Source organism: Oncorhynchus gorbuscha, linkage group LG22, assembly GCF_021184085.1.
Source record: "Oncorhynchus gorbuscha isolate QuinsamMale2020 ecotype Even-year linkage group LG22, OgorEven_v1.0, whole genome shotgun sequence".
Taxonomy (NCBI): domain Eukaryota; kingdom Metazoa; phylum Chordata; class Actinopteri; order Salmoniformes; family Salmonidae; genus Oncorhynchus; species Oncorhynchus gorbuscha.
This window is the reverse complement of record NC_060194.1, coordinates 28,291,541-28,313,159: the sequence shown is the minus strand read 5'-3', so window position 1 is coordinate 28,313,159 and position 21,619 is coordinate 28,291,541. Positions and strand designations below refer to the sequence as shown.

At 44.2% G+C, this 21,619-nt stretch overlaps 1 protein-coding gene across 3 annotated transcripts in view; it reads left to right on the top strand.

Annotated features, from left to right (window-relative positions):
* LOC124010140 (coiled-coil domain-containing protein 178-like) overlaps positions 1-10,750 on the top strand; it is a 28,121-nt gene extending 17,371 nt beyond the window's left edge. For 2 of the 3 annotated variants that reach the window (XM_046322507.1, XM_046322505.1), the window contains 3 exons: positions 2,374-2,523; positions 6,204-6,338; positions 9,151-10,750. In XM_046322507.1, coding sequence (XP_046178463.1) covers positions 2,374-2,523; positions 6,204-6,338; positions 9,151-9,327 — 462 coding nt within the window. In that variant the 3' untranslated portion in view covers positions 9,328-10,750. Of the gene's footprint in view, positions 1-358; positions 830-2,373; positions 2,524-6,203; positions 6,339-9,150 lie in introns of those variants that run through there. The other variant, XM_046322508.1, reaches the window with a different exon arrangement.
* Positions 10,751-21,619: the final 10,869 nt, after the last annotated feature.

Below are 21,619 nucleotides of genomic sequence, written 5' to 3'. Positions count from 1 at the left end.
GTTTTTCAGGATAAAAACAAATACAGAATGGAGCTAAGCACAGGCAAAATCCAAGAAGAAACCCTGGTTTGTCTGCTTTCCAACAGACACAGCAGGACATTAACTTACAACACAAGGCCAAATCTACACTGGAGTTGCTTGCCAAGAAGACAGTAAATAAAAGAAATATATACAGTATATATGGGGGATTGGAAATTATGCAGACAATTACATTGATAGAATCCACAATCTATCTGTAATTTTGCAATTTTATAGCTGAGTTATAGTTTTGACATAAATCTGCTTTGACATCTATTGTCACAACCTGGTCTGTTTCACCTGACCTTGTGCTTGTCTCCACCCCCACCCCCCCCTCCAGGTGTCGCCCATCTTCCACATTATCCCCTGTGTATTTATACCTGTGTTTTCTGTCTGTCTGTGCCAGTTCGTCTTGTTTGCCAAGTCAACCAGTGTTTTTCTACTAGCTCCTGTTTTTCTTTTACCCGTCTCTGTTTTTCTCATCCTCCTGGTTCTGACCTTTGCCTGTCCTAACTCTGAGTCTGCTTGCCTGACCATTCTGCCTGCCCCTGACCTCGAGCCTGCCTGCCGCCCTGTACCGTTTTGGACTCTGACCTGGTTCTGACCTTTGCCTGTCCTGACTCTGAGTCTGCCTGCCTGACCATTCTGCCTGCCCCTGACCTCGAGCCTGCCTGCCGCCCTGTACCGTTTTGGACTCTGACCTGGTTATGAACTCTTGCCTGTCCCCGACCTCCCTTTTGCCTACCCCTTGGACTATAATAAATATCAGAACTCAAACCATCTGCCTCTTGTGTCTGCATCTGCCTCTTGCCTTGTGTCGTTATATTATGCTAAGACTCTAGCAATGATCAACAACCAATTTGACAGAACTTTTAGAATTTTGAAAATAATAATGAGCAAATATTGTACAATCCCGGTGTGCAAAGCTCTTAAAGACTTATCCAGAAAGGCTCACAGCTATAATCAGTGCCAAAAGTATTCCTAACATATATGGACTCTGGTGTGAATACTCTAAATTAGATATTTCTGTATTTATTTGTCAATAAATTAGCTAAAATTCTAAAAATACGTTTTCACTTTGTCATTATGGGGTATTGTGTGCAGATGGATGAGAATGTTTTTATTTATTTCATCCATTTTGAATTCAGGCTGCAACACGACAAAATGTGGAATAAGTCAAGGGCTATGAATACTTTCGGAAGGCACTGTGAATGTCTGTCATGATCTCCAAACCCAAACGTTTCCAAAGCGTTTCCACCATCAACATAGTGTTTTCCTTCATTAATGTAATCAAGCAGCTAGCTGGCGTTCTGTGTAGTTGTCACCGTGGATAAAGTAAACAACGCAACCAGACTACAGACTTCTTATGGGCAATGAAGTGTAATTCGTTCCATTTACACTTCAGATAACAGCAGCCATCAGATGGGCTTAGTCAGAAGTGCTGCATGCCTTGCCTGCTGTAATTAAAACTGGAATCAATAGAAAGCATTTGTCATGTTTACAGCCCCCCCTCCCCTCTTTCTGCTGGGTTAAACTCATCACCTTAGTGCTGCTGCTGTTGTGTTTTACTGCAGAGACACACTTCATTATGTTCCTTCGCTCTGCAGGTACAGCACAGTACAGTCGAGACCACCAGGATACAGCAGCACAATGATCAAATACTCTGGGAATGAATGGGGCTGAGACTTGAGAAGAGGGCAGGCAGAGAGAGAGACAGTTACTCAGTCATTGTTATTTATTTGATTTCCAGAATAGTGTCCAGTCAGTGATTGTCTGTACTTGTCCCTGTGTGCCCTAGATTGTAAGACTCACACATCCAGTAGTATGCACACACATATAGTCTCACACACGTGTACTTGTTCCCCCTACTAAATAACCTATGACAAAATGTTATTGTAAATTCATTTTAAGCCTGTCATAATTATGAGTATACAGTATGCCCTAAATACATACTGTACATCGATGGATTCACTCCCAGGCCTATTGGTTCATGAGAGTGTTTATCTCTCCTTTCTATAGCCTTGTCTAGGACAGTGATCCATGTCTTTGATCGCTCCTACAGTAGCTGACATTCAACATGTACTGTATACAGTGCAGTATAACTGCTGCTTCAGCATGTATTGTTCCTTGGTAGGACTGTAGCAGCTCTCCTCCACTAGGGGTTGATGGAACCAACCACCATGATGGACCTCCTCAGTCATACTGTGCTGCAACCTGCCATGTCTCCTCAATATTTTCTGACTGTGGACCACACTCATAAGTCCGGTCAAGTGCTTAAAATTGTCATGACACCTTGTTGTCAATATATGTGAAACCTTGTAACTGAACGTGCGTTTGTATGTGTATGTGTTGTAGTCCGACCTAAAGGTAGCCCTAAGAGAGAACGTTGAGTTGGCCCACGAGTACAGAGCCCTTCAGAAAGTCCTGATGATCGTCAAGCAGGGGGCTGTTGGGGTGTTTGACAAGAGGAATCGAGCAGAGGCATCTTTTTATGATCACAAACAGGTAGGCTCTCTACTGAACGTGTCTACTTCCTAATGTTATAAAATTATAGAGCTTTACATATTGAATCATAATCACTATCATTGAATCATACATTTAAATCATTATATGATATGATATTATGTTAAATTATATTATATCCAGTTTGCCGTTTGATTGGAATGTTTCTTAGCATGGTCAGTAATTTTCAGATTGTTTTAGTTGGGTAACCAATGAGATGACTGCAGTAATCTGATCTTGATGAGATAACCTTAGTGTAGGAGGATGATGGATGTGATATAGTAGTATTTCTGCCCAGGGGGAGATTAGAGAGAGGATAGGTGGATGTAATTCATGCAAACGCATAAAGACTAAGCTCACTATACAGGTGTTCCAAGGTGACATGTTTCATTATGTTTGCTTCTGTTCACTAGGTTGGCCAATGGGTTAGGTGTCCAATGGGCTATGTGTCCAATGGGCTAGGTGTCCAATGGGCTAGGTTGGCCAATGGGCTAGATTGGCCAATGGGCTAGGTTGTCCAATGGGCTAGGTTGGCCAATGGGCTAGGTCTCCAATGGGCTAGGTTGGCCAATGGGCTAGGTTGGCCAATGGGCTAGGTGTCCAATGGGCTAGGTTGTCCAATGGGCTAGGTTGGCCAATGGGCTAGGTCTCCAATGGGCTAGGTGTCTAATGGGCTAGGTTGTCCAATGGGCTAGGTTGGCCAATGGGCTAGGTCTCCAATGGGCTAGGTGTCTAATGGGCTAGGTTGTCCAATGGGCTAGGTTGGCCAATGGGCTAGGTTGGCCAATGGGCTAGGTTTGCCAATGGGAGGGAGACACATAGCAGGCACATTGTCAATAATAGAAAAAGAGAATACACTCTCAATGCTAATACTCCCAAAGGTCTTAAATGAAAACTACAGAACAACGTATACTCCCAAAGGTCTTAAATGAAAACTACAGAACAACGTATACTCCTAAAGGTGTTGAATGAAAACTACAGAACAACGTATACTCCTAAAGGTGTTGAATGAAAACTACAGAACAACGTATACTCCTAAAGGTCTTAAATGAAAACTACAGAACAACGTATACTCCTAAAGGTGTTGAATGAAAACTACAGAACAACGTATACCCTCAAAGGTGTTGAATGAAAACTACAGAACAACGTATACTCCTAAAGGTGTTGAATGAAAACTACAGAACAACGTATACTCCTAAAGGTGTTGAATGAAAACTACAGAACAACGTATACTCCTAAAGGTGTTGAATGAAAACTACAGAACAACGTATACTCCTAAAGGTCTTAAATGAAAACTACAGAACAACGTATACCCTCAAAGGTGTTGAATGAAAACTACAGAACAACGTATACTCCTAAAGGTGTTGAATGAAAACTACAGAACAACGTATACTCCTAAAGGTGTTGAATGAAAACTACAGAACAACGTATACTCCTAAAGGTGTTGAATGAAAACTACAGAACAACGTATACTCCTAAAGGTGTTGAATGAAAACTACAGAACAACGTATACTCCTAAAGGTCTTAAATGAAAACTACAGAACAACGTATACCCTCAAAGGTGTTGAATGAAAACTACAGAACAACGTATACTCCTAAAGGTGTTGAATGAAAACTACAGAACAACGTATACTCCTAAAGGTGTTGAATGAAAACTACAGAACAACGTATACTCCTAAAGGTCTTAAATGAAAACTACAGAACAACGTATACTCCTAAAGGTGTTGAATGAAAACTACAGAACAACGTATACCCTCAAAGGTGTTGAATGAAAACTACAGAACAACGTATACTCCTAAAGGTGTTGAATAGTTGTGAGAGAAGCTACAGAAAACAACATTTCAACCGTTTCGGTTTTTATGGTCTGGGACGCAATTTAACTTTGATCTTAAAATAAATTGCAGATGAAGACCATATTCTATAGCCTAAACAGGAAATAAAACATGCACTGCTTCGGGCAATAAGCAATAGACATTATTTGTTTCTCCAAAATGACTAATACCTTTACTTGAGCAATTCCTCATCTGACTGAATGAATGTTATCAAGTAAAAAAATGCAGAAATAAAATCCTGCGGGCAGGATTCTCCACGCTCGTGATCAAAGCCTGATTTTCTTTTACTCTGTATCTAGCCTTCCTTAACCATTTCTGTTTGTTTCAGCTCTAGACATAGACATTTAGTACATAACCACCTACCAACATCTCTCATTTTCTCATTATAAATAGAAACAGATTTAATGTAATTCATTTGAGTTTTTTGGTTTCTGATTTGCATATCCCTCTGACAATCTCATTTCTATCAGTTGTTATTCTCAATACCCAATGTTACAGGGTTTTATTCATAGTGGCTAACGAACCTGCTTCTGTCCCAGAGAAGAAAGACTAGCTTCAAAGGACCCAGCACACTGGTGGGATCATATCATAGCACTCATGTTTTGACAGCCCATAGCAATACTGTGTACTGGAATGACTTGGTTCACTCCAAACATGGAAGAAGCTCTCAGTTGTTTGAAGAGCCTGTAAAATGTTTGATATTCAGCAGAGGGAGCCAATGGAAGCTCCTGCTAAGGCGCTCTACTGGCCTGACTCATCAAGCTAAGGTTTATAGGCTTTGGCCTGTTATAATACAAACGTAGTTAGCGCCATAGTAATAAGACATTGTACACAAAGATACATTCTGAATGTATTGCATTTGTTATTAGTTGACATTATACAATAAGTCACAATGTTACAATTGGTACATTTTTTTAATCACCTGCACATAGCTGAATGCTTCAATGCTCCAACCCAACACTTTCCTCAAATTTGAGGCAATATCAAAATACCTTTTTTTGTATAATGGTTACCTACCATACCTACCCCCATCTACTCGAATAGCACTAACCTAAAAGTGGTTTTCAATTGTGATGTGTTATTTCTCCTCCAGTAGCACCAGTTACCTTATGGTTCATTTAAGTGGCCTCATCACTGCATGTAAGCATGGTTTTGTTTATGTGGATGGAGCTCTCAGCACAGGTTTTTACGCTATGAAGAGAATTCCTGTTATTGTCTGTCCTTCAGCAGTAGATGGCTGAGCTAATTCGCTTTAGTTTCTCTATGCACTGGGGAACACATTGCCAAGCAATGATAAGCTTTGCAGGAAGAAAGCAGAGATGGAGGGAGAAAAAGCAATGGCATCTATCAGAATTGAAAGAAACCCCTTTGCTTGAAACTGTGTTCAAATAATAAAGCAAGCGAGCATCATGTCTTTCCAATAGACTAGGAATAATTTCTAGTTTCGGTGGGGGGTTCATGACTCTGTGTGTATGTGTAAAATATGTCTTGAGGGGATTGATATAAAGTTAAACTGGGTGAAGTAGAAATATTTTACTCATCAGCTTTGCAGTCACAGAGTTTGCCTCAGCTAGAACAAAACTGCTGAAGCATTTAGAGAAAATTAACCCCCCATCCTGGCAGCCAGATGTGACTGGATTCTGATGACTGCACACGAGTGGGCAGAGAAACCAAGAGACTGTGAAATTCCTGTCAGGCCTGTGTACTGCAGAATGGGCTATTGACTGCTTTCTCTATTCCCCTCCATCATTCTTCTTGAACACTGCCATTAATTTCCTCTCCTGCCTTACCAATTCCTTTTTCTCTCTTCTCTCTTCCCTTCCTTCTTTCTCCCTGTCTGCCCCCTCCTAGATTTCTTTGTTGCAGAAGAGGATGCACAAAGCTGTGGTGAAATACTTCAGACAACGCAGCCTCTATAGCCAGGCTGAACTGGCCCGCTTCCAGACCCTCTCTAACGAGAACAACCAGAAAATAAAAACTGTCCAGGTATGTATGTTTCACAGGATGAATCCACACACATACAACATTACAACCATTCCAGTTCAATGAGGTTTTCTTCAATTCTCCCATCCGCCTGCCTAGTCCTGCAGTATATCACAATCATCAAGTGTTGGGAAGATTCATGGGATGAGTAGATTTTTATTAATTTAATGGGAGTGTAATATTTTATGACAGCATAATGACTTCGTGTAATGCTGAGCATGTGTGGCATCCCAAAGTTAAAACATGTTGAGCTGAGCGTCATGCCTCCATTGGCAGGGAACTAACCAGTCCACTAACCCACAGTAAAACATTCACCAGTCACCACAGCCGTCTGTAGCGTCATCACACTACAGTTATTAAACACGCCACCATCACCCTTCCTCCATATATCCAGTCATCACAACGCCGGCACAGTGACGTGATTGACGATGTTTCGGTGCGAGTGCCTATGACATGTTGCGACCCGGTATGTAAAGCTAGCCCTTTCTCCTCTCCAGAGAACTATACATTCACTCTGTTAGGGTGCATATTTATTCACTACATTACGTTTGGCTGTGTGGCTGCCTTATGTTTATTGTGTTGTTACTACTGGATAACTATCTATGGTACAACTACAAACCCTCCTGTGTTCCTAGGTTGAATAACCCCGAGCTAACTTTCTCATGTTTTGCTGAAAAAGTAGTAGGCACGTAATTCTAAATCTGCAGGGGTGCATGGAGAAGTGGAGATCTTCAATTACTGGATAATGGGTGGCTAATATGTGGTGAGATGTGAGAGGAGGTCAAAGCGGACAGAAGGAGAGTGATGAATCTTTATCAAGAATGTCCTGTCCTGTAGCACCCTCACCAAACATCATAGTGTAGCAGGCAGGTGCCATCCAACCATGAACCATTCAACATTCTCTCACCCATTATATTTTTTATACAGAGGTGTTTACATTCAGCATTGTTTCCTTGCCCCTGCTTTCTATCCAGGTGTGACAGCCAGCCACGTCTATCGGCTTTTCCCAAGCTAGCACTACCATTACCTACGTCACAGTCCCACACACTTAGACAATACGAGTTTTGTCTAGGTCTTCATTGCAATTCAAATTATAATTCTACTGATTTGATTCGATCAGACTTCTTACCAGATATAATTTTTTTGACATAATTTCAGACCCTCTGTGTCTAGTCTTCTCTACACAGTGAGCAATAACACATTCAGTCATTATTTCCCTATCCATCCATTCCTTCCCCCTTTGTATTGCCGACATGCTTTTTGATTGGTCTTATCCAGCCAGACATTACAGCCAGTCAGTCAGGGAGGGAGGGAGCAGTCATGTCTCCCAGGTCTAGCCCCGAAGAGAGGAGGGGAGGCCCTAGGCAGCTGAACACAGAGCAGAGGGTAGAGCAGAGCAGGGAGGAGTGGAGCATGGAGGAGGAGGAAAAGGAGGAGGAGGAGGGAGGAGCTATCAGGGAGCTGCAGAGTGTGAAGGACAAAAGAGCTGGTGTATTGAAGCGCAGCGCACCGTCACCCGTCACAGCCCAGCACAGGGTCCCTCAGAGCAGAGCAGCTACTCACATTAAACCCCCAACCCGGCTCCTGCAGACTAAAGCAGGCTTTACTACGCACTATGCACAGCTTCCTTACTAAGCTTCCTTACTCAGGGTCCTTAGAATAGTGCACACCCCTTAGAAAGACCCCTTAGAGTAGTGCACACTTTAAGCACAACGACCCTCAGAGTAGTACACACTTAAAAATCAAAGACCCTCTAAGTAGTGCACACTTACAAATAAAGCAGTGCAAACTTTTAACAGAAAGCCCCTCCGAGTAACGTTCATGTTAAAACCAAAGCCCCTCAGTGATGCACTGCATATTTTACATACTGATGGTGATGGCCTCATAGCAGTTCCCACTTCGCACCAACAGAACAAAACATAATGAAACAAATGTACCAAAATGGAGTCTTCATGGACTGAATCCTGCTGGGTACTATACTAATCCATCCACCTATTTGGCAGAAGATCAGAAAAGTCAGGTCTGCACTTCCACCACCAAGGCGTCAGGTCTGCACTTCCACCACACTAGCATTATGAAGCCAAATGTAACTTATTTTCTTGCTTTGCAGTAGCTTCAGAGGAGGAGGCAATGGGCGGTGTGGGATGGTGGGTGTGTGTGGTGGTGGGGGCGCTGTCATCCTGTAACACCGCTGCCAGAACTGGCAGTTGAGTTTTTGTGTTCTGCCAGTTTACACCAGGGATGGCATAATTGACAATGGCTCACAGTGCAGAGTGCTTGTTGAATGGCCAGTAATGATAGTAGCAGACGCCCACTAGCCCCAGTCTCCAGGGACAGTAATCCAAGATCCTGTTTCTGATATAATTGTTAGTCAGAGAATTTCTGCATGGCTAGGCCGGTTCAGATTCCCAAGTTGGTTGACAGTGCAAGGCAGTTTAATAGAAAAACTGGATGCTGAGATTTTTAAAACACAGGCGCACTGAACCTGGACCATGGTTCAACCAGGAGCCTCTCTCTCTCTTGTACTTGTTCTCGCTCTCTCCTTCCACAAAATAAAGAACAAGACCCTGGGCGTAACTTACTCTCACTATCTCTAGACAATACGTCGAGCAAGCAGCAAGTAGTGAAACAGACAGAGAACGGAGAAAGCATCACATCAACACTAGAGTTGTCTTTGTCTACTGTATGTCTGTCGTCAAAGCTGCTGCTCTCCCTCTCTAATCTCCCCGACTCAACGTCGTCTGACTACTGTCGTCACTCTGTTTTCTTAATTAGAATGTATTCATTGATTCTATTTGCTCTCTTATTCAAACAGGAGGAGTTGTCAGAAGCAATCCGGCGCATTTCTGCCTTTCTGCACTCTCTGGCAGATGACTCAACAACCAGTGAGGATGCTCCGACGATGGAGACAGCAGCAGGGAACAAACAAGCGGGTCTGGATGCCATTGGGTTGAACAAGAAGAAGATGCCTACAGTTCAGATAACAGTGTAATTGGACATTCACCTGGTGCCAGACAACTTACTTACCCCAGCACGCTTCACTCACTCACTATCCCCCCCCCCTCTCTCTCTCACCAGCAGCAGATCCATAACAATGAAACAGGTGACTTTCATGCTGCTGCCAGGACTGATCTAATTTTAGCAGGGTGAATGATTGCAATTGGCTTTGCCTCATCAGATAATTAATCTATGTCACCATTAATTGGAAAAGAGAATAATTACAGGCAGTGTTGACAGAAATTCTAAGCTTCTCCAGATTTGGAGATCTAATCAGGACTACTAAAACCCACCGTGACCTTAACTACCACTTAGTACACTACCTCGACCACCCGGACCAATGTCCGAGCAAAACACTTCCTCTCAGGAGACAAGCACACTTGTTGTTGTTTCATTTTTATCCCTCTCTCATTTTCTCTCTCCCTCTTCTAGAAAGCTGTCTCCCTCAATCACTTTTCAATATTCAATCTTAATTTTGTGGAAGTTTAGCATTTTCAATGAGCTGGAGATGAATGATTAATGAATAAATTTAAATGCTTCATTTTGTCCATGGATCATTAGTTAAGTCCTTTGTGGGAAGGACCTGAGAAAGGAGTGAACATTATTGAGACATTAGCCTGGAGCATTCCAGGGGTAAATAGTGTGCACATTACAAAAGGATGTTGTGTAGCGGGGTGCAGTAGCCAACTGGCTTTCTAACGGAAGAACCCCCAGGTAACGCTGCTTTCAATTTGCCACAGCTCACCTGAATCACACGTAGTTTTTATTTGGAAGAGAAAACAAATGTTTATTATTTCATCAAGCATTCATAAAACATTAAGCATTGCTTCATAGGCCCAATAATGATGTGGCACATTAATATTTATTAAACACACTTCAAAAGTTTTTATTTTCCTCTTTCATAAATATTAGTGATACAAGTATTATTACCACAACATTGTTTATATTTTGATTATTGTGATGGGACAATTTCAGACTATGGCTGAAATGGATTATTAAGCTATGGAGATGGCCATTGGATTCATGTAAGATCTGTTCCCGCCAAGATGTTCTTGAAGTCACCTCAAGTAGTGACAGTGATTTCCTATCAGGTCACTCAGCCAGGTGATAGATATTGTTGGTCCGGGTCTGCAGTCTTCTGGTTGATAGAGACGTTTGTATGTTGATGACACCGAGGCCTATTCCCTCCCTTCCAGGGCAGAGGGGGGCAGTATGAAACAACAAGCTCAGAGAGGGAGACAGTATCTCGGTTTCCATCCAATTGGCGAAAGATTTTCATGCGAATTTTCAAAAATCTGCATAAAGAAAATATGTTAAAAAGTTCAATCAGTTTCCTTCACATTTTCAACTCTGTTGCATTAAAATAGATCATTTGCCTGCTCTGGTCTAAGCACTTGCTCTCTAGTCAACAACTCGCAGAAACAGGTGGTCTAGGCCTACATGACGAGATTATTATGGATAAGAGCCAGACGATTTTTATTTGTCAAACGGCATCATCATGTCACCAGAATCAGACCAGCCTAATAAACTGCTTGGTTTCCAGTGTCCTAGTGTTTGAACCACACAACATATTGCATGAATCCCAAGTTTACTTCGATATGATGATTATTATATCAATATTTGTGCGTAAAGGCATTTCCACGTCCATTTCTCGCATAATTAATTTTACAGATAAAAAGATGTAAAACAAAGGAATTATCTGTTGCCATTTATAAAATTGTATGGAAACTTCCTGTTCCTATCACAGCTGTGTTTAAAAAAAAATACAGTATGACTTCACTCACATAAAAACTATGGATGGAAATGTGGTTATTGAAATCACCATTGACTTTAGCAACACATGCTCCATTTCCACTGCCATGCCATAGAATAGCATCTTATTGAATCACCTGGTAGTCAAGTTGGCCTTATGAAAGTGTGTGTTTACTATGATAATTTTGACCTTTTGACTGTAAAGATCAGTAGTAAAGATGTTCCTGTTTGGGGAATAAGGCACTCTAGGTGCACTTTATTTTTTAAAATGTATATTTCACCTTTATTTAACCAGGTAGGCTAGTTGAGAACAGGTTCTCATTTACAACTGCGACCTGGCCAAGATAAAGCATAGCAGTGTGAACAGACAACAACACAGAGTTACACATGGAGTAAACAATAAACAAGTCAATAACACAGTAGAAAAAAAAGAAAAAAATAGTCTATATACATTGTGTGCAAAAGGCATGAGGAGGTAGGCGAATAATTACAATTTTGCAGATTAACACTGGAGTGATAAATGATCAGATGGTCATGTTGTAACGGTTTTGACTTGAGGTTATTATTTATAGGGGTGCCAGGTAGGTTGTGCCTACCAGAGAAAACATTAGTTTCTCCTTTTAGTTTGGGTGGGAATGAGTCCCATCTGGTCCGTCAAGTCTACACCAATACAAAGGACGTATGTAAAAGTCAGGATGGAAATAAACTTTTCATAAACCCTTAAAACATTGAAAAGAACTTCAAAAACAATTATATTCTGTTGCGTGGGTTGTATTAGCAACAACAATGATTACACACATATATAATAATATCACAATGAGTTCTGGTTCCTCCAGAAATGTCCTGTACCTCGGGCCTAAAAAGAGTCCTGCCTGGTAAAGGAGTTCAGTGAACTCAAGTGACTTTTGTCACGCGATGTTTGTCCATTCGTTCCGTGTAGCGTAAACCCAGTATTAAACATACAATCAATATAACAATTACTTTACCACAGAACCTTAAAGCGGATCAACTCTTAATTAAGTCCTCAACTACCACTAACTACACAAATCACAGTATACATCACATCCAAACAAATGAAATACCGTATACAAAAAGGTGGTAGTCAGTCGGTCAGTCAGACAATCCAATCCGCCAATAGATCTCCAGCGGAGAAAGGCCACGAAGAACTGAGAGGTGTAGTCCAGGGACGCAAAGAGTGGATCCGATCCTGGGTAAACTCTCTTAGGCTACAAAACACACGTTTAACGGCAACAAAACAAACGGAATAGAGAAGCTTCGGAACTGAGGGTTGAACACATCCTCATGCACGTCTCCATCACAACCCCCCCTTTCGTGCAGCTGATGCTGGCTATTTAATTGGGAATTAAAGGGAAAGCGCCCTATTGGAAGGAGCTGCACTGAGACGGTTCAGAAAAATTCAGGGCCGTCACACACCCCCCTCCCCTGGAAAAAGCCGACCATTGCCCTGGAAGGCACATCTTGGTCGGGGAAACCGAGAAAGGTCTCATCACTTTCCTCTACAAAAAGATTCATTACTTTTTGGAGCTCACGCTCCTCAGCTGAGAAGTCACAGGCCCTAAGGTGCGAGACTTCTGGGTCTGGGAATCCGAGAAAAGTATCCTCACTATCCTCTTCAAAGATATCCAGGACCTTGCGGCGCTCAATCGCCTCCAATTCCTCAGCCGAGGGGTAACAGGCCTTAAGGCGTGAGACATGGACGATGCGCATATCTTCACCTGTGTCCTCTTTCACCACTCGGTAGTTCAAAGGGCCCATCTGCTCCACAATCCTATATGGTCCTTGCCATTTAGGAGCGAGCTTGGCCGAGAAGAATTGTTCAGCTTTCGAGTAAGGATGAGAGCGAAGCAACACCCGATCACGAAGCTGGAACTGCATGTCTCGTCTGTTCTTATCATAATTTCTCTTCTGCTTGAGTCGAGCCTGGATCATGTTCTTTGAGACAAGAGCTCTCAAGTCATGGAGATGGCCTACCTGGTCATAGCAAGCAGCGTCTGGAGTAAGCTGCTGGGGCTGTAGCACCATATCCAGGGTCCTCGGAGAGGACGACTTAGGTTCAGCTCTGCAGGTGTGACTCCAGTGGACTCTTGCACAGCAGAATTCAGGGCAAATCGAAACTCATGAAGGTGCTTGTCCCAGTGTTTGTGCTGGGTCCCTACATAGGAAGCAATCATTGTCTTCAAGGTTCGATTTACTCTCTCAGTGAGATTGGTCTGTGGGTGATAGGTCAGGTCAACTTCTGCCTCAGGTTCCATCTTTGGCAGGTCTCCTCAAAGAGATCAGAGACAAATTGGGAACCTCGATCAGACAGGATGTAATCAGGCACTCCCCAGCGAGTCAGGATCTCTTTCGTAAGGATGTTAGAGACGGTCCTTGCTGTGGCCTGACGCAGGGAAAAGAGTTCCACCCACTTTGAATAGTAATCAACAAAAACAAGTATGTACACATTCTGATTGGAGCTTCTAGGAAATGGACCCATCAAATCCACTCCTAACATTTCCCAAGGTCGGGTAACCACCGTTTGCTGCAACTTGCCAGCAGGCTTTCTACCTTCTGGTTTGTACATTTGACAAACCTGACAATTTCGGATGTGTGACTTCACATCCATGCTCAGATGTGGCCAGTAGAGTAACGCTTGCAACCGCTTGTAGGTTTTGAACCTGCCCAAATGACCAGCTAATGGGTCTTCATGGAAATGTTGAAGCAGTTGTAGGCGTAGAGTGTCCGGTATGTACATTTGGTAGAGTGTTCTGTGAGGTAGTTGTACGACTCGGTAGACTTTATCTTCAATGATGGTCAGCTTTGTGGTAGGATTGACCATCTTTTCTCCATCTTCCAGGATAGTCTGGTACAAAGCCTGTACTTCTGGATCATCCTGTTGAGCTTTCCATATTGCCTCATCAGAGATGGGAAAGTCTGTTTTGGGCGAGTCTCGACTGCTTGACAGGACAGTAGCACATGTAAGATCAGGGCCACCGTTATCACAAGTAGGAGCTCTGGACAAGGCATCTGGAACAGTGTTGTATTGTCCTTTCCTGTATTCCACTGCAAATGTGAACTCTTGCAACCGTAGAGCCCATCTTATGAGTCTGGTGCTTGGTTTGTTGGTCTTGAACACCCACACAAGGGAGGAATGGTCAGTGACCACAGTGAAGTGTCTTCCCTCCAAGTAGTACCTCCACTTTTCCAAAGCCCAGACCACTGCAAGGCACTCTTGCTCTGTTGTGGAGTAGTTCCGTTCTGCTCCATTCAATGTCCGACTGGCGAACGCTAGCACTTCTTCAGTGCCAAGTCCAGTCTGTTGGACTAGGACAGCACCAAGTCCAACATCAATTGCATCAGTGTAAACAACAAAAGGGCAATCAAAGTTGGGATGACCTAAAATGGGAGGTGTGACGAGATGTCGTTTCAGGGTTTCAAAGGAAGTCTGGCACTCTGCCGCCCATTGGAATTTCGCTCCTTTTCGCTTCATCGCGTTGAGAGGTTCTGCCACCTGGGAGAAGTTCGACACAAACCGATGGTACCATCCAGCCATACCAAGGAACCGTTGAAGGGCCTTGAGTGTGGTTGGCACAGGGAAGTCTTGTACAGCCTTTGTCTTTTCAGGATCCACATGAATGCCGTCGAAAGACACAATATGGCCAAGGAACTTCAGGGAGGTTTGGCAGAAGTTGCTCTTCTTCATATTTAAGGTCAGACCAGCTTCTCTTAGCTTGTCCAACACTGCTTGAAGATCTTGAAAGTGACTTTCTGTTCTGAGAGTAGATAATTATATCGTCCAGGTAGACGAAACAGATCTTCCCTTTGAGCTCACCTAACGCAATCTCCATGAGTCTTTGGAAAGTGGCAGGGGCATTCTTTAATCCAAAGGGCATCACCTTAAAGGAAAACAAGCCCTCGGCACAGACAAACGCAGTCTTGTCCTTGCTTTCCTGGTCCATCTCAACCTGCCAATAACCACTATTGAGGTCAAGGGTAGTGAACACAACAGCGCCAGACAATGACTCCAGGATCTCATGGATGGTGGGAAGAGGATAGGCATCAGTCTGGGAAACATTGTTGGTCTTCCTATAGTCCACACAAAATCTAAGACCACCAGTCTTTTTTGGGATGAGGACAACAGGAGCAGCCCAGGGAGAGGAGGAACGTTCTATTATATCTTGGGTTAACATATCATTTATGAGTCCCTTTTGGATGATTAGCTTCGCTGGGGACAAACGATATGGCTTTTGCTTGATCGGCATTTCCTGTGTAAGGAATATTTTGTGCTTCAGGAGCCTGGTGCGTCCCAGCTTTGAAGTACATACATCAGCATTATTCTGCAGCTGTTCCAACAGCCTTAACTCCTCTGGCTGTTCCAGCTGAGCTCTTCTCACAGCCTGTAAAAGGAGATCGTCAGAAGGATTATCGAGGGTTAGTGGTACCGGAGCAATGGCAGAGAAGACTGCCACATTTGAACCCCAATCATGTAACTTCATAGCTTCTGATTGGAAGAAATGCTTCTCGCTCGGATTGTATGGAAACCAGTAGCAATTGTGTGCGATATCAATCTGGACACCACTGAAGTACATGAAATCAATTCCCAACACGACAGGAAAAGCAAGGTTCCTGGTTTGTAGGATAACAGAAGGAATCATATAGGAGCGGTTACACAGGCGGAACTCTACCTCACTCCATCCAAGGGGTCGTCTAGCCTCACCATCAGCCAGATAGAGTGGACCTTCTGTCCACGGCTTCAAGTTGTATTGTGGACCGTTAACCTCCTTCCACAGTTTCTCATTGAGCAGTGTGTAGGATGACCCGGTATCCAAGATGGCTCTTCCTGTCCATGGGCCTATGGACAGGGGTAACACCAGTTGGTGCGGTATTAACTGAAAGGAAGGGGATGTCGATGGGGGCGTAGGCAGTGACTCTTGGGGTTTCAGCTCTGGTTAAAGCACCCAGAGAAGGATGGTCATTGCTGCGAAGAGAGTTAGGTGTGTTGGCCTGTTGTGATTTGTGGTTTCTGGAAGGGTTTACTTGATACGGTCTTGGACATGTAGCTGAAGAATGTCCCTTTTGGCTACATCTCCAACAAAACATGAGAGGGGTCTTGGCTGGAGACTCTGGCTGTTGTTGAGGGTCTGTCTTGGGTAACTGTTTGGGTGTCTGTTTCTTTCTCTGGTCATATTGCTGTTGGCATTCTCTGTCCTTCTCAAACTGCTGTCCCAAGCGAACCAGTCCATCGACAGTGGTGACTCGTTCTCGGAGTTGACTGGCTAGTAGTGGGTTGATGTTCTTCAAGATCAATTTAATGACCTCTTCCTCCTCAATGCCAGGTTTCCACCTTCTGCACAGGGAGTGGTAACCGTATGCAAAGTCACGGATACTCTCTTTCTCTCCTTGTACTCGATTTCTGACTCTGTCTGCCAATTCATCTGTGTAGTCCTCAGATAGAAATGCAGAGGAAAACTTGGCCTCAAAGTCAGCCCAGGAGGTAGTGGTGAGACGTGCCACATCCCACCAGTCTCGAGCTGTCCCATGCAACACATTCCTCAATGTGGCAAGGAGTTCTTCGTCAGCCAGGGGATTGAGGGCAAGAAAGTCACGACATCTTTCTAGATACATTAGCGGATCAGGACTGTCATCTTTTTCCCAAAGGTGGGAAATTGCAATTTAATGGGCATCGCCCCACATGACGTCTACTCAAATCACCATGAACAAACGAGCTAGGAGGGATTGAGGAAGTAGAGGGGAGGGCGTTATCGGACAATGAAAATGAACACCAGGATGCATGGTGGATTGCATCCTGCAAGGGGTGGCTGCAGCATGGCCTGGTCTTGGCTGTTCAGAGGTGCCAGCTTGGCCCTCAGTGGTCTGAACTGAAGTGGACACCAGGGAAACTCTGTGTAAGGAGTTGTGCCTAATGGAGGCCATGTCCACAGACACGTCATCCAACATTTTAACACAATTAGAGAGTTCTCTCTGCAAGTGGTCTACAGTGTTAACCATGGGAGAAAAACAGAATTAACGTCCTGAGGACCTCAGTGTGGTGATGTTGCAGGCGCCATTGGAGAGTGGCAGTGAGTTGGTTTCGTTGGTAGTCAAACTGCCTGTCCATGGCACCAGTCATTTCCCGTCTTCCACTCTCACTGAGCTCTGTCAGCGTGTGGGTTAGAGTGCTCAGTGAGTTTCTGAATTCCATGGCACTCTGTTGTTGCTCTTCCCTCAGACATTTGAATTTATGGTGGATAAGAGTTTGGAGATGTTGTTGAGTCCGACGAATATCAAGGATGTCACCTTGAAGTTGTAAGACTACAACCTCTGGAGATAAACCAGACAATGGAGGAAGGTTGGGTGTCAGAGGGAGGACTAGCTCAGTACTTCCACACAGATCCATGTCAATAAGTGAGTAACTGGTTAGACCTCCTGTGGCCTGTGGCTCAGACCGAGCATTCAGATTCCCAGGGCTCTGGCCCAAATCAACTCCATTATCTCCATTCACATTATGATTTGTATTGTCAGCTTGATGGTCAGAATGGCCCTGTGTATTCCCATTGACAGGTATGACATGGATGAGCACATTATCTTGGGGTGAATCCATTGTTTTAATTCCACACAAAATATTTGCTTTGGTTAGTTCTCAATGTTGAGCTGTCCCATCTGGGGTGCCATTTTTTATGTAACGGTTTTGACTTGAGGTTATTATTTATAGGGGTGCCAGGTAGGTTGTGCCTACCAGAGAAAACATTAGTTTCTCCTTTTAGTTTGGGTGGGAATGAGTCCCATCTGGTCCGTCAAGTCTACACCAATACAAAGGACGTATGTAAAAGTCAGGATGGAAATAAACTTTTCATAAACCCTTAAAACATTGAAAAGAACTTCAAAAACAATTATATTCTGTTGCGTGGGTTGTATTAGCAACAACAATGATTACACACATATATAATAATATCACAATGAGTTCTGGTTCCTCCAGAAATGTCCTGTACCTCGGGCCTAAAAAGAGTCCTGCCCGGTAAAGGAGTTCAGTGAACTCAAGTGACTTTTGTCACGCGATGTTTGTCCATTCGTTCCGTGTAGCGTAAACCCAGTATTAAACATACAATCAATATAACAATTACTTTACCACAGAACCTTAAAGCGGATCAACTCTTAATTAAGTCCTCAACTACCACTAACTACACAAATCACAGTATATATCACATCCAAACAAATGAAATACCGTATACAAAAAGGTGGTAGTCAGTCGGTCAGTCAGACAATCCAATCCGCCAATAGATCTCCAGCGGAGAAAGGCCACGAAGAACGGAGAGGTGTAGTCCAGGGACGCAAAGAGTGGATCCGATCCTGGGTAAACTCTCTTAGGCTACAAAACACACGTTTAACGGCAACAAAACAAACGGAATAGAGAAGCTTCGGAACTGAGGGTTGAACACATCCTCATGCACGTCTCCATCACAACCCCCCTTTCGTGCAGCTGATGCTGGCTATTTAATTGGGAATTAAAGGGAAAGCGCCCTATTGGAAGGAGCTGCACTGAGACGGTTCAGAAAAATGCAGGGCCGTCACAATGTGCAGGTAGAGATAATGGTGTGCAAAAGAGCAGAAAAGTAAATAAATAAAAACAGTATGGGGATGAGGTAGGTAAATTGGGTGGGCTATTTACCGATGGACTATGTACAGCTGCAGCGATCGGTTAACTGCTCAGATAGCAGCTGTTTAAAGTTGGTGAGGAAGATAAAAAGTCTCCAACTTCAGCGATTTTTGCAATTCGTTCCAGTCACAGGCAGCATGGAACTGGAAGGAAAGGTGGCCAATTGAGGTGTTGGCTTTAGGGATGATCAGTGAGATACACCTGCTGGAGCACGTGCTACGGGTGGATGTTGCCATCGTGACCAGTGAACTGAGATAAGGCGGAGCTTTACCTAGCATGGACTTGTAGATGACCTGGAGCCAGTCGGTCTGGCGACGAATATGTAGCGAGGGCCAGCCGACCAGAGCTTACAGGTCGCAGTGGTGGATGGTATAGGTGCTTTAGTAACAAAACGGATGGCACTGTGATAAACTGCATCCAGATTGCTGAGTAGAGTATTGGAAGCTATTTTGTAGATGACATCACCGAAGTCGAGGATTGGTAGGATAGTCAGTTTTAATAGGATAATTTTGTCAGCGTGATTGAAGGAGGCTTTGTTGCGGAATAGAAAGCCGACTCTAGATTTGATTTTCGATTGGAGATTTGATATGAGTAGGAGAGTTTACAGTCTAGCCAGACACCTAGGTACTTATAGATGTCCACATATTCTAGGTCGGAACCATCCAGGGTGGTGATGCTAGTCGGGCGTGCGGGTGCAGGCAGCGAACGGTTGAAAAGCATGCATTTGGTTTTACTAGCGTTTAAGAGCAGTTGGAGGCCACGGAAGGAGTGTTGTATGGCATTGAAGCTCGTTTGGAGGTTAGATAGCACAGTGTCCAAGGAAGGGCCAGAAGTATACAGAATGGTGTCGTCTGCGTAGAGGTGGATCAGGGAATCAGCCGCAGCAAGAGCAACATCATTGATATATACAAAGAAAATAGTCGGCCCGAGAATTGAACCCTGTGGCACCCCCATAGAGACTGCCAGAGGACCGGCCAACATGCCCTCCGATTTGACACACTGAACTCTGTCTGCAAAGTAGTTGGTGAACCAGGCAAGGCAGTCATTAGAAAAACCGAGGCTACTGTGTCTGCCGATAAGAATATGGTGATTGACAGAGTCTAAAGCCTTGGCCAGGTCGATGAAGACGGCTGCACAGTACTGTCTTTTATCGATGGTGGTTATGATATCGTTTAGTACCTTGAGCGTGGCTGAGGTGCACCCATGACCGGCTCGGAAACCAGATTGCACAGCGGAGAAGTGGGAGATGGTCAGTGATCTGTTTGTTGACTTGGCTTTCGAAGACCTTAGATAGTCAGGGCAGGATGGATATTGGTCTGTAACAGGTTGGGTCCAGGGTGTCTCCCCCTTTGAAGAGGGGGATGACTGCGGCATTTTTCCAATCCTTGGGGATCTCAGACGATATGAAAGAGAGGTTGAACAGGCTGGTAATAGGGGTTGCGACAATGGTGGCGGATAGTTTCAGAAATAGAGGGTCCAGATTGTCAAGCTCAGCTGATTTGTACGGGTCCAGGTTTTGCAGCTCTTTCAGAACATCTATTTGGGTAAAGGAGAAGCTGGGTAGGCTTGGGCAAGTAGCTGCGCGGGGGGGGAGCTGTTGGCCGAGGTTGGAGTAGCAAGGAGGAAGGCATGGCCAGCCGTTGAGAAATGCTTGTTGAAGTTTTCGATTATCATGGATTTATCGGTGGTGACCGTGTTACCTAGCCTCAGTGCAGTGGGCAGCTGGGAGGAGGTGCTCTTGTTCTCCATGGACTTTACAGTGTCCCGGAACCTTTTGGAGTTAGAGCTACAGGATGCAAATTTCTGCTTGGAAAAGCTGGCCTTTGTTTTCCTGACTGACTGCGTGTATTGGTACCTGACTTCCCTGAACAGTTGCATATCGCGGGGACTATTCGATGCTATTGCAGTCCGCCACAGGATGTTTTTGTGCTGGTCGAGGGCAGTCAGGTCTGGAGGGAACCAAGAGCTATATCTGTTCTTAGTTCTGCATTTTTTGAACGGAGCATGCTTATCTAAGATGGTGAGGAAGTTACTTTTAAAGAATGGCCAGGCATCCTCAACTGACGGGATGAGGTCAATATCCTTCCAGGATACCCGGGCCAGGTTGATTAGAAAGGCCTGCTCGCAGAAGTGTTTTAGGGAGCGTAAAACAAACTTAGGGAGAATGCTTCTGATGTTGACATGCATGAAGCCAAGGCATTTTCGATCACAGAAGTCAACAAATGAGGGTGCCTGGGGACATGCAGGGCCTGGGTTTACCTCCACATCACCCGCAGAACAGAGGAGGAGTAGTATGAGGGTGCGGCTAAAGGCTATCAAAACTGGTCGCTGGGGACAAAGAATAAAAGAGGCAGATTTCTGGGCATGGTAGAATATATTCAGGGCATAATGCGCAGACAGGGGTATGGTGGGGTGCGGGTACAACGGAGGTAAGCCCAGGCACTGGGTGATGATAAGAGAGGTTGTATCTCTGGACATGCTGGTTGTAATGGGTGAGGTCACTGCATGTGTGGGAGGTGGGACAAAGGAGGTATCAGAGGTATGAAGAGTGGAACTAGGGGCTCCATTGTAAACTAAAACAATGATAACTAACCTGAACAACAGTATACAAGGCATATTGACATTTGAGAGAGACATACAGCGAGGCATAAAGTAATCACAGGTGTTGATTGGGAGAGCTAGCTAAAACAACAGCTGAGACAACAACAGCTAATCAGCTAACACAGCAACAGCAGGTAAAATGACGATGACTAGGCAGAGAGGGTCGGATTAACTACACACAGAGCCTGAGTTCGCGGCTGGGGCCGACAGATAAAAATTAAATTAACAGAATGGAGTACCGTGATTAATGGACAGTCCAGCAGGCATCCGCTATGTAGCC